This window comes from Bos indicus x Bos taurus, chromosome 16, assembly GCF_003369695.1.
Source record: "Bos indicus x Bos taurus breed Angus x Brahman F1 hybrid chromosome 16, Bos_hybrid_MaternalHap_v2.0, whole genome shotgun sequence".
Classification (NCBI taxonomy): Eukaryota; Metazoa; Chordata; class Mammalia; order Artiodactyla; family Bovidae; genus Bos; species Bos indicus x Bos taurus.
In genome coordinates this window covers 22,769,650-22,784,447 of record NC_040091.1, presented here as the reverse complement: position 1 = coordinate 22,784,447, position 14,798 = coordinate 22,769,650, and the positions used below count along the sequence as shown (strand labels likewise).

The window sequence follows — 14,798 nt, the reverse complement described above, 5'->3', positions numbered from 1 at the left end:
TTGTGAGCCAAGATCCTCAAAGGAAGATGCTGGGCCATGAAGGGGTGACAGAAGCGACAACGTGCCCTTTAAGAAGGCTGTGAACAAGAAGAGTGGAATAAAATAGCTCTACTACGGTGGTAGTGGAGTGGGAGCCCCGAGTCAGCTCAGACTTCAGAAATGCAAGGCAGGAAGCACGGGAAGGGCAGTGGGGAACAGGTCAGTGCTCCCGGGTTAGTGGGGAATGAATTGGTGTCTGGGCACGTATGCGAAGGTGCTCACGTCCACCACTGCGAACACACCCCACAGCAGTCAAGGTCCTTATCCCTGAGTCAACAGTCACGGCCCGGGTGACCCGAGGGGCTTCAGAAGCGGGTCGTCGGGTGAACCCCACCGCTGCTTAGGGGGTGTCTGTGACGATTGCCGTGCAGGCACGCCCCCTCTTTTGGGCAGCCCCCCTCTCTGCCCACTTCCGTTCTTAGGAGCACAGACACTGGCCGGTGGCCACGTGCCAAGTGAGGCCGAGCAGCGAGGGAGGGGCAGCGGCCGGGGAGGCGGCGGAAGGTCCCGCCCGGCCCCTCCTTTAGACTCTGGACGTGCGAGGACTGGGACCGCCGGCCTCCGCCTCCGCCTTATAAGAAGCCCCGGGAGCCGCCGGCAGGGCGGCCCGGGAGGCGGGGACCGGGGCACCGCGGAGTGCAGGACGTCGCGCCCCACCTGTGGCGGCGGAGGCGGCGCGGGGCGTCCGGCCGGGCCGGGATGGGCCGCTACTCCGGCAAGACGTGCCGCCTGCTCTTCATGCTCGTGCTCACCGTCGCCTTCTTCGTGGCGGAGCTGGTGTCAGGCTACCTGGGCAACTCCATCGCGCTTCTGTCTGACTCCTTCAACATGCTCTCGGACCTGATCTCGCTGTGCGTGGGGCTGAGCGCCGGCTACATCGCCCGGCGCCCCCGCGGGGGGCTGGGCGCCACCTACGGCTACGCCCGCGCCGAGGTGGTGGGCGCGCTCAGCAACGCAGTCTTCCTCACCGCGCTTTGCTTCACCATCTTCGTGGAGGCCGTGCTGCGCTTGGCCCGGCCGGAGCGCATTGATGACCCCGAACTGGTGCTCATCGTGGGCGCCCTGGGGCTGGCGGTCAACGTGGTGGGGCTGCTCATCTTCCAGGACTGCGCCGCCTGGTTCGCCTGCTGTGGCCGCCGCCGCCGACTGCAGCAGCAGCAGCATCCGCAGCCCGCGGCCGGGGTCGGCAGCCGCGGCGCTTTCGGGGATCCCCAAAGCGCCGAATGTGGCTGGCACGCCGGCGCCCTGCCCGCCCCCGGCCGCGACTCGGCCGTGACCCTCCGCGCGTCCTCGGTGGACAGGAAGGATGAGAAGGGGGCCACCGTGTTCTCAAACGTAGCAGGTGCCTTTCGGTTGCATCCTCTGGCCCGCGTTGCCCTTCCCTCCTCCCGCGCGGTCCCTTCCTCCTCGCCCTCTTTTATACCTGCCTGCTTAAAAGTAATCGATTTCCACTGCAGGCCGGCTTTAGGTCTCTGCCGCTAACTGAACATATTCCTACAATTTCTCTTTTTCCTCCTGGATCCTTGGGCCCCTCTTTCCCCCTCCCTCTTGTATAGGAGTCTCCTTGTATAAGAGTATTGATTTCCTTGGAGATCAGTTATTAATATTGGGCAACAGATAGCACCCCTCCCCCTCCATTGTAGCTATCTGCACCTTGTTTGCCCTCTCCCGCTTTGCGCATCCTTCAGTCTTCTTGCGAGTTAAAGGTTTGGGGGGGATGAGGGTGGGTTCCCATGTCCGCTCCCCCTTTTTTTTAAATCACAAGGCTCATTTCAAGGCCAAAATTGGACTGCGTGTTTGGAGAGGCGGGAATCTGGGAAGGTAGTAGGATTTGAAAATAACAAAACTGTGTTTTGAGTCCATTGGTTCTTTTTGCTTGTAGAACTTATACACAACACGAGGTTTCTTCTTTGAATGCAGGTGATTCCCTGAACACCCAGAATGAGCCAGAAGAGACGATGAAAAAGGAGAAAAAGTCCGAAGCCCTGAATATCAGAGGTAGGATTGACTTGGGGTTAAGTTGAAATCCTTTTAAGTGTTACATATGGACTGCGCTGAACTCTTCATTTGTTTGCCTTTTCATAGGTGTGTTAGAAAGTTGGCCGGTTACATGTAGAGACTATGACCTTAGTCTCTTGCCTAATGGTGGCATCGATTCTCGATTCTCGGGAGACAGAGTTGCTAATGATTTATCCTTGTTCTACTTAGGCTCATGCTCATGCTGCCTGCTCCAGGGCCCCCCAGATCTCTGGCTTGCTACTGCTCCATTTTGCCCACCCATGGATATTGTGAACATAAAGCGCAGCCTGTTTGAATTGAGTATCATTTTGATAAAGCTTGGAAGAGAGTAGGTGGGATCTATCCGAGGTCATGCCCCAAGTGAACTTGCTCAGTGACCCTCATTGCTTCACTTATTTTGGCCAGAAATATGCTCCTGTGATGGGTCTGTCTGTTGGTTCACTTGAATCTCCACCTCCATGTCCAAAGTGGGGGTTCGGGGAGACAGAAGGAAGGCACATCACTAGCATCTCTCCTACTGTGAGCTCAAGGTCAGACTCAGGGTGAAGGTCAGCACTGAGATTTCAAAAGTTTTCTCACTGGACACTAACATGGTATACTATATCTCCCCTCTCCAACTTCTTGAGTACAGGTTTTTCTTCAGAGAGATTCAGGAAGGGTCAATCCCCAAACTGATGGAGAATTTCAGCAAAGAGTGAAAGAGAAAGTGTTAGTCAATCAATTGTGTTCGACTCTTGGCAACTCATGGATTGTAGCCCACCGGGCTCCTCTGTCCATGGGATTCTCCAGGCAAGAACACTGGAGTGGGTTGCCATCCCCTTCTCCAGGAGATCTTCCCAACCCAGGGATCAAACCTGAGTCTCCTGCATTACAGGCAGTTTCTTTATAGTGAGTTACCAGGAAAGCCAGAACAAAGATTATGCAGCCCTTTATCTTTAATTGATTTGAGGAAGGTGGAAGTGGGGCTTAGAGGTAAATATTACAAAGAAAAACAAGTAATACAGAAGATATCTTCAGTTCTGAGAATCTCACATCTGTTTTATAAAGTGATATCCAGAATGAATCCAGAGAGAAAAGCAAAAAAGAACAACAGCAACACATGAGCTCCTAAACATTTCTAAATGAATTTGTTTAAAAAAAGTTAACTGCAATAGGGGAATTTCTAAAAAGTGTGGTGGTGACACTTTTTGAAAAGAGAATCTATGATGAAAACTCATAATCCTTTAATTTATCCTTTTTTTTAAGGTTCAGTTTATATATATATATATATATATATATAATTTAGTGAATTTTAAAAATGGAGTTCACCATCATAGCATTTTACCATTTCAAAGCACATTCTGTTTTTATTCTTTTTTAATTGAGATATAGTTGGCATATAACATTAGTTTCAGGTATATAATATAATGATTCGATCTTTGTATAATATTGTGAAGTGATCACCACTGTATAAATATTAACAGATTAATAGCAGTGCATGCTTAATGTCCATTGTCATACATAGTAAGTTTTTATTTTCTCTTGATGAGAAATTTTAAGATATACTCTCTTAGCAACTGTCAAATATGGGTTACAGTATTATGAATTATAATCACCGTGATGTACATTGCATCTCTAGGGCTTATTTATCTTATAATAAGCTTGTACCTTTTGACTCCATCTACCCATTTTGCACCCGCCGCTCCCTGCCACCACCTCTGTCAACCACCAATCTGTTCTCTGTATCTGTGAGCTTGTTTTTTAACTTTTTTAAGATGCCACATATGTGAGCTTGTTGGTTATTCATCCTCATCTTATGTTACTGAGAAAGAGAACAGGTAGGTGGAAAGGAGCAAAGAATGAAGAGTAGGTCCCAGTAGATATTGTGACCTCGTTTGGGAAACATACGTAAGGGAAAACTGGATGATCCTGCTCATTTTCGCTCCACAGCTATTGGAACTCCTGGGTAGAAAAACATCAGTGGTGAAGTGCCTTGCCGTACCTAGCTGAGCCCTGCGGTCCACAGGGGCTGACAAAATGCACTGGTAGCTCCCATAGAGGTAAAGAATTCAGAGGCAAAAAGATTGGGGTTGGGCTCAAGCTGCCTGGGTTTGGGTCTGGGCTCTGCCACTTAAGAACCAGATGACTTCAGGCAACTTTTGAACCTGTCTCAGCCTCCCAACCCCTCATCTTTAAAATGAGGATAGCAGTAGTACCCATTTCATGGGGTTGTTGTTTAAGGGGGTCTGGGAGGTCTGAGACATCTGGGAGCTAACATTTTTATGGAGGGCACACTTGCTCTTAGGCACCATTCATGAATAGGTCACTTAGCATTCAGAACAACCTGAAGAGCGGGATTCTATTGTGCTTCAGGTGGTGAGTGGAATTGCTGGGTTCCAACCTAAGCTGCTTCAGGGACAGGTGAGCTCAGTGCCTGGCTGTGTTAACAGGAGCCTGTCTGTATTTCAGGCCAAGGGGCAAGCTGGCCTTACCTTGAATCCTGTGTCCTCATTCAGGGAAAGACCACAGCATGTTACAGCTGGAAAGGCCTTGGGGAAATTAGACTCCAAGGCCTTCACTTTACAGATGAGCAAAAGGGACCAGAGATTCTGGTGACTTCTTAAGTCACCCCAGCTAACAGTGGAGGCAGGGCTGGGATCTTGGGCTTCCGTTTCTGGCTCTTTCTGTCATCTTGCACTGCCTCTGGACTCCATCAGGATGGCTGGCTTCTCCAGTGTCCACAGTCCACTGAATGGTTACATTTCTGACATTTTAGTTACTGCTTTAGAAAGCAAGACTGTCCTTCCCAGACACTCAGGGGAACAAACAGCTGATGTGAAGTCTTGTGAACAAAAACCATTTCTCTTTTTTTAACTTAAAAATTTTACTCAAGTATAATATACATACTCAGAAGTACATATATCATAAATATGCAATCAGTGGATTTTAGTGAACTGAACACTTCCATGTACAACACCCAGATCAAGAAATAGAAGATACCATCACCCCAGGGCTCCCCCCCTCCACCCGCCCCGCATGCTCCTGTCTAGTCACTAGCCACCCTCCCAGGTCACCACTATTCTGACTTGTAACAGCATGGATTCATTGTACTTGCGTTTGTACTTTATATGAATGGAATCTTATAGTTGGTACAATTTTTGCCCAGCTTCTTCTACTCAACATTACATTGAGGAGATTCATCCATATTGTTGAAGGTTGTCCTAGATCATTCATTTTCATTATAATGTTCCACTGTGTGAATATTCCACCTTGTAGTTATCCATTCTTGGTTAATGGACATTTAGGTAACTTTCTGGTTTTGATTTCTAAGAATAGTATGGCAAAAGCTGTTTCTTGATTTTCTTATTTCCATGGAATAAAAAATGCCTTCTAAAAAACACACCCCATCTTCTGCTGCAAAGCACAGCAGAAGCACATTTCTTTAAAATTCTCATCAGAGAAACAAGTGCCCTTTGTTGTGGTTGATTTTATTTATTAGGCTCAAACATGATCCATTAAGAAAAACTGCAACAGGGTATCAGAAAGACAATTAACCCTTTTTATTTCAGTATAAATATAAATGCGTGAATAACAATCTTGACATCTTTTGAAAAGAAATCTCCTGGGATGAAGTATTTCTTTTATTTTCTTTTTAATTGGAGTATAATTGCTTTACAATGTTGTGTTGACTTCTGCTGTACAACGTGAAACAGCTGTTATGTATACATATATCCCCTCTCTCTTGAGGAGGTGTTTCTTTTTAATTCTTGTGGGTTTTTTTTTTTAACCCATTAAGAAAGATCTCCCATCCTTCCTCAGCACTTGATAATGCCCAGTGCTAAGGTACTATATTTCCAGTTATTCAATAAATTCAGTACCACTGATACATGCTGGGACACACATTAACTTATATCAAGTTTCCAGGCTATATGCCAGTGTTTTGGTTTTGTTTTTATCTTAAGACAGCAAGCCAGGGCTAAGGGTCCTCGCTTTTGCAGAGCTACCTGTGAGCACTGTGACTAATCAGGTGACTGGGTGTCTCCAGGTGGCAATCTTTGCCTCTCAGACAGTACTTACTGCCTGATCTATCTTTCTGAATCACAAATGAGGTCTCAGCAGAATCTGCTCTGAAACCTTCATTGCATCCAGAATGAGGCCCTGACACTGCAGACATTCAAGGACTTGCTGTTCTAGTGCCAATGCTCCTTTCTAGACATTTCTGTCCTTCTGTTCACTCATTTACTGCCTCACCCTTACCCTTTAACAGTCTCCCTGACTTCCCCACTGTTACCGACTGGGGTTCTTGGCCTCCTTAATCAATAAAAATTGACTAGAGGCCAGACAAGAAAGTCAAGGGTGCTCAGCAACTGCAGGCACTCCGATAATCTACTGTTGTTTAGTTGCTCAGTCATGTCTGACTCTTGCGACCCCACAGCTATAGTCTGCCAGGCCCCTCTGTCCATGGAATTTTCCAGGCGACAATACTGGAGTGGGTTGCCATTTCCTCCTCCAGGGGATCTTCTGGACCCAGGAATCGAACCCACCCCTCCTGAGTTTTTGGGGTTGCGGGTGAGTGAGAACAAGTAACAGTTTAGCTGTTTCCCTATATGGGGTGAAGGTGGGGGTCAGCCGGGATTGGGTTGGAGAATTGGCTTACTTAGGTGGTTTGCCCACCCCTTTGGTAGTGACGTGTGCGTGGAGGGCATTCTCAGTCCCCTGCTTTTGCTCCAGGCTCTTCAAAAGTGGAAGTTGGGCTTTTTGGTCTTTTTGTATCTTGAGTGAGTGAAGTCGCTCAGTCGTGTCTGACTCTTTGAGACCCCATGGAGTGTAGCCCACCAGGCTCCTCCATCCATGGAATTTTCTAGGCAAGAGTACTGGAGTAGGTTGCCATTTCCTTCTCCAGGGGATCTTCCGGACCCAGGGATCGGACCCGGGTCTCCCACATTGCAGGCAGACGCTTTACCGTCTGAGCCACCAGGGAATCCTTACTGTTCATAATATGCCCCAACTGCCCATACACCCAGCTATTTTTAGTCCCTTATAGTTTCTTTGTATTTTGTTGCTGGAGGAGGCCTTTGTCCAGTTGCAAGCACTGCAACAAAGGGTCCCAGGTTTCAGGGCCCAGGTCACTCGTAGAGCGGGTGAGGAATGTGCTTAGCAGGGAGGTCTGGTTTGAGTTCTGTCTCTGCCTTTAACTAGCTGGGTGACCTTGGGCAAGCAAAGTATCCTCTTTGAGTTTCAGTTTCCTTATCTATGTAAGGGAGATAATAGCAGTGTGAACATCGCTGTGTTATTGCGAGAGATACATGCTGGTCGGAACAGCACGGAGGATTCCCTTAACCAGTTGCCTCCCCATCAGTTCAGTGCGCTTACTTCTCAGTGGGTTTCCGGATGTTGTTTCACGGCCTCTTCAGAGCTAGCCTCTTTGGGAAGTGAGGCTGACGTTATTACCATCCCCAGTTCACCAGTGAGAATCTTGCTGCTGTAAGAGGTTGATGTTCACAAGGTCCGTGAGTCATAGAGAGAGAGACCGTCAGGTCTGTCTCTCACGTTGCCTCACAAGTCTTCATCTGCAGCCTCGTTCCAGTTCTGTGCTTGGAACACATTCCGGCTGTTTCCCTGCCTGGGACATCATTGCCTTTTGAAGTCTGCCTCCTCTCTGGAGGCTTGAGAACCCTTTCCTGAAGCTTGAGAACCGTCTCTTGAGACCCCTTTCCTGAGATTTCCCATCACAGGGAATAGTCTTCCCTCTAGAAGTTACTGACCTACTTATCTCAGAATCCTGCCAGTGGACTGTGGTCCCCAGAAGATAAAGACCATTTCTGCGTGGGAGGCCAGAAAACACACCGCAGTGACCAGTCTCAGGAATTTAGTGACATGATGCTGTAAGCAGTTTTTCAAACAGGTCATGATAGTTTGGGTCATAAAATCAATTTAGTAGAGTATGATCATCATTTAGAAAATAAACTAGAATTGAATGAAATAGAAAAATAGTAATGAATCCTGTATAAGGACAGGTTTTTGGTTTTTCCAGAAATATTTCTTTCACTGTACGTTTATGCCTGGGCTAGGATGCAAAATAGGGTCCTTACTGTGGATTATGTGAAAAATAAGTTTGAACATTTTTTTAGGAGCTAGTAGTGGGACTTCTCAGAAGGAGAACCTGAAACTGGAATTTGGGACTTAGATGGGGCAGGATATGTAATGGTTCTCTAGTCAGACTATGCAGACTTATTTCCCCACTCAAACATGTTTTAGCTGTGTGATCTTGGATAAGTCACTTAGCTACTCTGTGCTTCAGTTTCCTCATTTGTAAAACGGAGAGACTAACCACTTCAGAGAGTCCTCAAAAGCACTCATTGTATAAATATCAATACATGTAACATACAACAATGTCTGGTGCATATATCTTAGCTGTCATTACAGTTATTCTTACTAAGAGGCAGAAGTTACTTTGTATTGTGGGAGTTCTGACTAATCAACCAGAAAATACTTTTTAAGTGTCTAGATGGTATACTTCCAGTGCTAAATAAACAAAGGAAATTTAGGGTACAACCCTCACCCTTATGTTACTTATAGTCTAAATGAAGAGTGAAAAAGAGAAGGACAGTCTCAGGCAGTGAAAATGATGTTGAGTGCATAAAGGCAATAATTGGTCTTCATATTTTTATGGTAGTGTTTGGTACTGCCCTGGGGAAGGTTAAAGCTTTGATCTTCAGTTTCTTCTCGAGACCAACTCTTGGGAACATTTTGAGATTGTCTTGGTGGCTGAGGACAAGGACTGGGAAGTAAGACACTTCTGTGGGGGTGGGGTGGACAGAGTGGGCACAGAATTTAAAAATCGGACTGTTTAATGTATTTATTGAATCAGGATCCTATTGCCACTAGTAGATACTCAGCCTGGAGGAGATGTGGAGCTTCCTTTTATTCTTGTGCTTCTTTGGTTGGGGGAAGTTGCCACAATTTACATTTGGTATGTTTTCAAAATGCCATTTGACACCATGATGCTACTCAGAAGTTGCCAAGAGGAAGAGTTAGCCTCTTCTAAGTGGAACGATTCAGTCGCAGCCATGAGTGAGTTTGTTAGTATTTTAGATCATTATTAATTCTATTGAGTGAATCTGGGATACCTGGAGAGACAGAGCAGATCTTTCTTAGTTCATATGCTTTCTTCTAGAGAAGCGCTTTGAAATTTTTATCTGCATTTGAATCACCTGGGGAATCTTATTAAAATGCAGAATTGGACTCAAAAGATTGGAAGTGGGGCCTGAGATTCTGTATGTCTCACGAGCTTCTAGGTGATACTGAAGCTGCGAACCATACTTTGAAGAGAGAGATTCTGATGTACAGAAAGTTAAAAAAAAGACACAAAAACAAAAAATGTTATGTTTATACTGTATAATCCTTCTGACAAATCTTCACCTAATTCACTAAATCCCAATTTAGTCTGGGCTTCCTCGATGGCTCAGACAGTAAAGAATCCACCTGCAATGTGGGAGACCTGGGCTCGATCCCTGGGTTGGGAAGATCCTCTGGAGGAGAGTATGGCAACCTACTCTGGTATTCTTGTCTGGAGAATTCCCATGGACAGAGGTGCCTGGCAGGCTATAGTTCATGGGATCGCAAAGAGTCAGATAGGACTGAATGACTAAGCACAGTTTATTTAGTCTATGTCCAACAAATGACTGGACATTTAGATCTTCTTTGCTGGGATGACATGTTTTCTATATCATAATTAAAGCTTTTCAAAGTGGTTCCCTTAAGTAAAGGCAACCCCAATTTTTGCTATTATCTGTAGAATTTAAATGTTATTTTATTGAGACAAAGAGTTCTTTAGTGGGAACATTCCGGAGGATCTCTTACACCAAATGCAGTTTAAGTAACCACAGGCTAAGTCAAAAGTAGGCAAATATATTTCGGGAAGGGAATGTGGCAGTTTGAACTAGCCCAGTCCATCTTCCTGCAGGCGTTTGCAGCTCAGAATCTTCTTAGGCTATTCCGGGTTCTCTGGGTCATGGGATGGTGGTCTGGGGTTTTGTTTTTCTGTGATGCAATGGTCATTGTTTTTGCTTTCTAATCCAGCCTGCTGTTCTAACAGAACAGAAAAAAAGTAGCAACAGGTATTCATGGAGCTGGGAAGCCAAGTCACTGAGTGTCATGCGGCTCCCAGACCTGGATCTGGGCTTGATTGGTCTTTCTTTCTTCCCCACAGGGGTACTTTTGCATGTGATGGGGGATGCCCTGGGGTCAGTGGTGGTGGTGATCACGGCCATCATATTCTATGTGCTTCCCCTGAAACGCGAGGACCCGTGTAACTGGCAGTGCTACATTGACCCCAGCCTGACTGTCGTCATGGTCATCATCATTTTATCATCTGCCTTCCCACTCATCAAGGAGACTGCTGCCATTCTGCTGCAGATGGTCCCCAAAGGTGTCAACATGGAAGAGCTGAGTAAGTCATGCCATTCAGATCTCAAACCGCTGCCCACTGAATGTTCTTCAGGCCAAAGCGCCAGCATTATTTCAGAGCAGTGTTTGATTTATGTATCTTGAAATACTTTAAATCACCAAGCAATTGAGACATCCTTCTATGTTTCGTAGACGACTACAGCTACTAAGATGACTCGCAGCTCCGAGAACCAGAGGTCCTTTTTAGCCCGTCATTCTCTGACTTTACCGCGAGTTTTTGAGAATGTGTTCCTTGGGCAGTCCCTATTAATATTCCTGGGATATTTATTGACTTCATGTCAAGGATTTATTCTAACTCAGATAAGGCCACTCTGCCCAGGACTTGATTTGTATTCCCCCTATTCTGAAAATATGAGTCATTCCTTCATATTCTAGATCCTGCTTTCTAGTTAATTGATTTTTGTGGGCATGCAAGTCACCGTGTGTCTTAAAACACAGGCAAATGGACCATGTTTCAATCCACTCATTCAGTAGTGAAATCTGTTTCTTTGCTCTGCTCAAACAGAAGGGCAAGCTCTCACTGCAGTTTATGTGCATCTGAGAATAACATTTTTAGGGACCTTCTAGAATGTCTAAATGGGAGCTGTCCAGATATTGGTGAGAAACTGAATTTACAGCTTTAGTTCTAGTGTTTTTAAATGGAAAGAATGTTTTTTATAGGAAAACACTTTTTTAAATGAATCTTTGCTATTTTTCTATCATTACTTCATTGGTGAGACCATGAACATGAACTAAAGCCCAGGCCCACTATGTGGCTGAAAATTGGAAGACCTTATTTCATGACAGCTAGCTGAAGTTAGATTTGATGGGTCTTAATACACTGTATTGCCGTGGCTAGGCTTTCCCTCCAGAGGCGTGATTTACAGTGTGACTGTTCTGCATACCTAATCTTTGTGCAGTGCTGCAGGCTGGGGAGGACAGAGGTGAAGGAGGCTCTCTCCAGGGGCTTGTTTCCTCATGGAGAGAGCAAAATAAACACATACTGGGTTGACCAAAAAGTTCTTTGGGGTTCTTCCATAACATCTTGGAAAAACCTGAATGAACTTTTGGCCAACCCAATGGCAATTTGTGATATATATCCTTTTATTGCCTTTTAACAAAGTTATATATATATGTATATATCCCTGGAGAAGGGAAAGGCTACCCACTCTAGTATTCTGGCCTGCAGAGTTCCATGGACCACATAGTCTATGGGGTTGCAAAGAGTTGGACATGACTGAGTGACTTTCACACACATACACATACATATGTATATATATAAAGCAGATATTAATATTAAAATTAGATTGTAATAACAATAGCAACACTTTAATGGCACTGATTACATGCTAGGTAATATTGTCCAGATGCTTTGCTTGTATTAACTCATATTAATCTTAAAATAATCCTATGAGGTACTGTGATTATCTTAATTTCCAGGTAGGGAAACTGAGGCACAGAGGGACTGGGTAAGGTCATGCAGGTCCTGCAGGTAGTAAATGACTAAACTGGAATTCAGATTATCTGGCTATAGGTTGCTTGGATTCACTGTTCAATACCATGTTTATAAATGCTAGAAAGTATGAAAAATATAGAAGAGCCTAAATAAGGAAACAGAAATCTCTCATAATCCTACCACCCAGAAATTAACACTCAGTATTTTTGTGTCAGTCATTCACTGAAACAAGACTTTATCTGCCTAAGAATTTTTGTGTGTGTATATACACCGTTTAATTAAAAAAAGGGGAAAAGATCATGCCACATATACAGTCCAGCTATTGGCTTTTTCATTTAAAAATACCTTATATACCTTTCCTCATAGCCTTAAATATGCAGTTTGCTTTTTCACAGCTATGTCATCACCTGTCACGTAATTGACTGTTTCCTTGCTGTTTCCATTTTTTTTTCATTAACACAAAAAGTATTGCCCAAAGCATTCTCATATGTAAATATTTGGTTGTTTCCTTTTGGTTAATTTCCTAGTATTAGAATTGCTGCTAAAAGTTTTTGTTCTATATTGCCAAATCCCCTTTAAAAAAAGGCATCCTATTTTATATTCCTATGCCAATCCATCAGAGCACTTAATGCCTTGTACACTCAACAACCTGGGCATTTTGGGAGGGCTGTTGTGAATCTTATTTTCTTCAATTGCCTTTTATGGGCTAACCCTGTATGTTAGAGGAACTCAGAGAGGAAGAAGAAGATTATGGGAAAATGTGCTCGTATAGGTACAGCTGTTTTCCTTTCTTTATTCTTAATAATGACATCATTCTGGTGAGAAGGCATACAGGGACCCTACCTGTCCCACGGTGGTTCCATGTTCCAATTACAGCCCTCACCTTGGCTATTGTTTTCTCTTCCTTATTCTAGTGAGTAAGCTCTCTGCTGTGCCTGGAATTAGCAGTCTCCATGAAGTCCACATCTGGGAGCTTATAAGTGGGAAGATCATTGCCACTCTGCACATCAAGTGTCAGCAGGATGGGGGAGATCAGGATGCCAACAGAAAAATTCGAGAAATCTTCCACAACGCCGGAATTCACAGTGTGACCATCCAGTTTGAGAAGGCAGACCTGAAGGAGCCCCTGGAGCAGAAGGACTTGCAGCTGCTCTGCAGCTCCCCTTGCATCGCCAAGAGCTGTGCCAAGCAGCTGTGCTGTCCCCCTGGGGCCCTGCCACTGGCCCATGTCAATGGCTGTGCGGAGCACAATGGCTGTCCCCCTCTAGACATGTCCCAGAGTGATGTCCTCCGTAGACGACAGACCACCGAAGTGGCTATTGAAGTATCTTTGGAAGGTTGTCTGACTGACCACGGACAAGCTCTTGGCAAACCTCAGGAGGACTCACGTTATGTCAACAGCACACATTTTTAATCTGGTGCCCACATCAGTAAGACTATATCGACGAGGCACTTTGGAACCACTCGCTTGGCTTGTGGGAAGAACTTTGTGGGCTATAGGCAGTGACCAGTGAGCACGCTCTGTGTTCCGTAAGCAGCTGGTGGTTTGAGATGCTAGTTGAACTGGTCTGTTAATTGTTATGTGACTGAGAACTCCTTTACATTATCCTGGGTGTTTCATGCTGCTCTTCAACAGTTTTGTTTGAACATTTATTTTCCGAAGCAAATGCGCTAGTGTACACATCAGGGACATTGAAAGCTGGGACTCTGATCGTGGACGCAGGATTCAAAGTAGCTTTTTGTTTTAAATTGACTAGAACTTCTAGCTGACTCTCAGGTGAGCTCATAGCCAAGTATGTCAAAAAAACTCAAGAACCATAACAGCTATATTCTTTTCCATTCCACTGGGTGACCATAAAAGAGAAAAGTTAGGTAATCTTATCATGGCAGAAGTTTTTTTTTCTTTGACTCATTTTTTAATGAATGTAAAATGAATACCTGGTAAGATAGAAAATATTCTCAGAACATTAGAGGATGTTGAGTTTACTGAGGATGTGGAAAGGCAGGAAGAAAATGCATTTTGATGATTTCTTCATTTCAGGAAGTGGTGAGAAAAAGACTTTCTGCTGTGAACTACAACTATTCAGTTCAGTTGAGTTAAGTCTCTCAGTTGTGTCCGACTCTTTGTGACCCCATGGACTGCAGCACGCCAGGCCTCCCTGTCCATCACCAACTCCCGGAGCCTGCTCAAACTTATGTCCATCGAGTCAGTGATGCCATCCAACCGTCTCATCCTCTGTCATCCCCTAATCTTCCTGCCTTCAATCTTTCCCAACATCAAGGTCTTTTCCAATGAGTCAGTTCTTTGCATCAGGTGGCCAAAGTATTGGAGCTTCAGCTTCACATCAGTCCTTCCAATGAATATTCGGGACTGATTTCTTTTAGGATTGACTGGTTTGATCTCCTTGCAGTCCAAAGGACTCTCAAGAGTCTTCTCCAACACCACAGTTCAAAAGCATCAGTTATTTGGCACTCAACTTTCTTCATGGTCCAACTCTCACATCCATACATGACTACTGGAAAAACCATAGCTTTGACTAGATGGACCTTTGTCGGCACAGTAATATCTCTGCCTTTTAATATGCTGTCCAGGTGTGTCATAGCTTTTCTTCCAAGGATCAAGTATCTTTTAATTTTATCCACCACCTGCAGTGATTTTGGAGCCCAAGAAAATAAACTACAACTATAGGTTGCTTCAAATGTTTAAGAATACAAGATGCTTGTGTTTTTCACTTGGAAGTATGGGAATATCTCTACTTCTTTAAGTATGACACAGTACTTAAATACTGTCTTTTAGAGTCAGTCCAGTTGGGACTGATATCATTTATTGCTTGTTAATGATTTGCTTATTTACCCA

General features: G+C 44.8%; 1 protein-coding gene across 1 annotated transcript; it reads left to right on the top strand.

Moving 5' to 3' along the window:
* The first annotated feature begins 467 nt into the window (after positions 1 to 467).
* SLC30A10 (solute carrier family 30 member 10) lies at positions 468 to 14,095 on the top strand. Its single transcript, XM_027564462.1, has 4 exons — positions 468 to 1,381; positions 1,960 to 2,037; positions 10,250 to 10,489; positions 12,856 to 14,095. Exons 1-4 carry the CDS (start codon positions 739 to 741, stop codon positions 13,353 to 13,355), a joined length of 1,461 nt encoding a protein of 486 aa, XP_027420263.1. The 5' UTR covers positions 468 to 738; the 3' UTR covers positions 13,356 to 14,095.
* Positions 14,096 to 14,798: the final 703 nt, after the last annotated feature.

What these genes read in the sequence shown, in the direction of transcription:
- SLC30A10 (XM_027564462.1), top strand. Translation starts at nt 739, where the DNA reads ATGGGCCGCTACTCCGGCAAGACGTGCCGCCTGCTCTTCATGCTCGTG. An exon ending in CGAAGCCCTGAATATCAGAG is followed by an intron (nt 2,038 to 10,249) that starts GTAGGATTGACT and finishes TCTTCCCCACAG; the next exon opens with GGGTACTTTTGCATGTGATG. An exon ending in TGTCAACATGGAAGAGCTGA is followed by an intron (nt 10,490 to 12,855) that starts GTAAGTCATGCC and finishes TCCTTATTCTAG; the next exon opens with TGAGTAAGCTCTCTGCTGTG.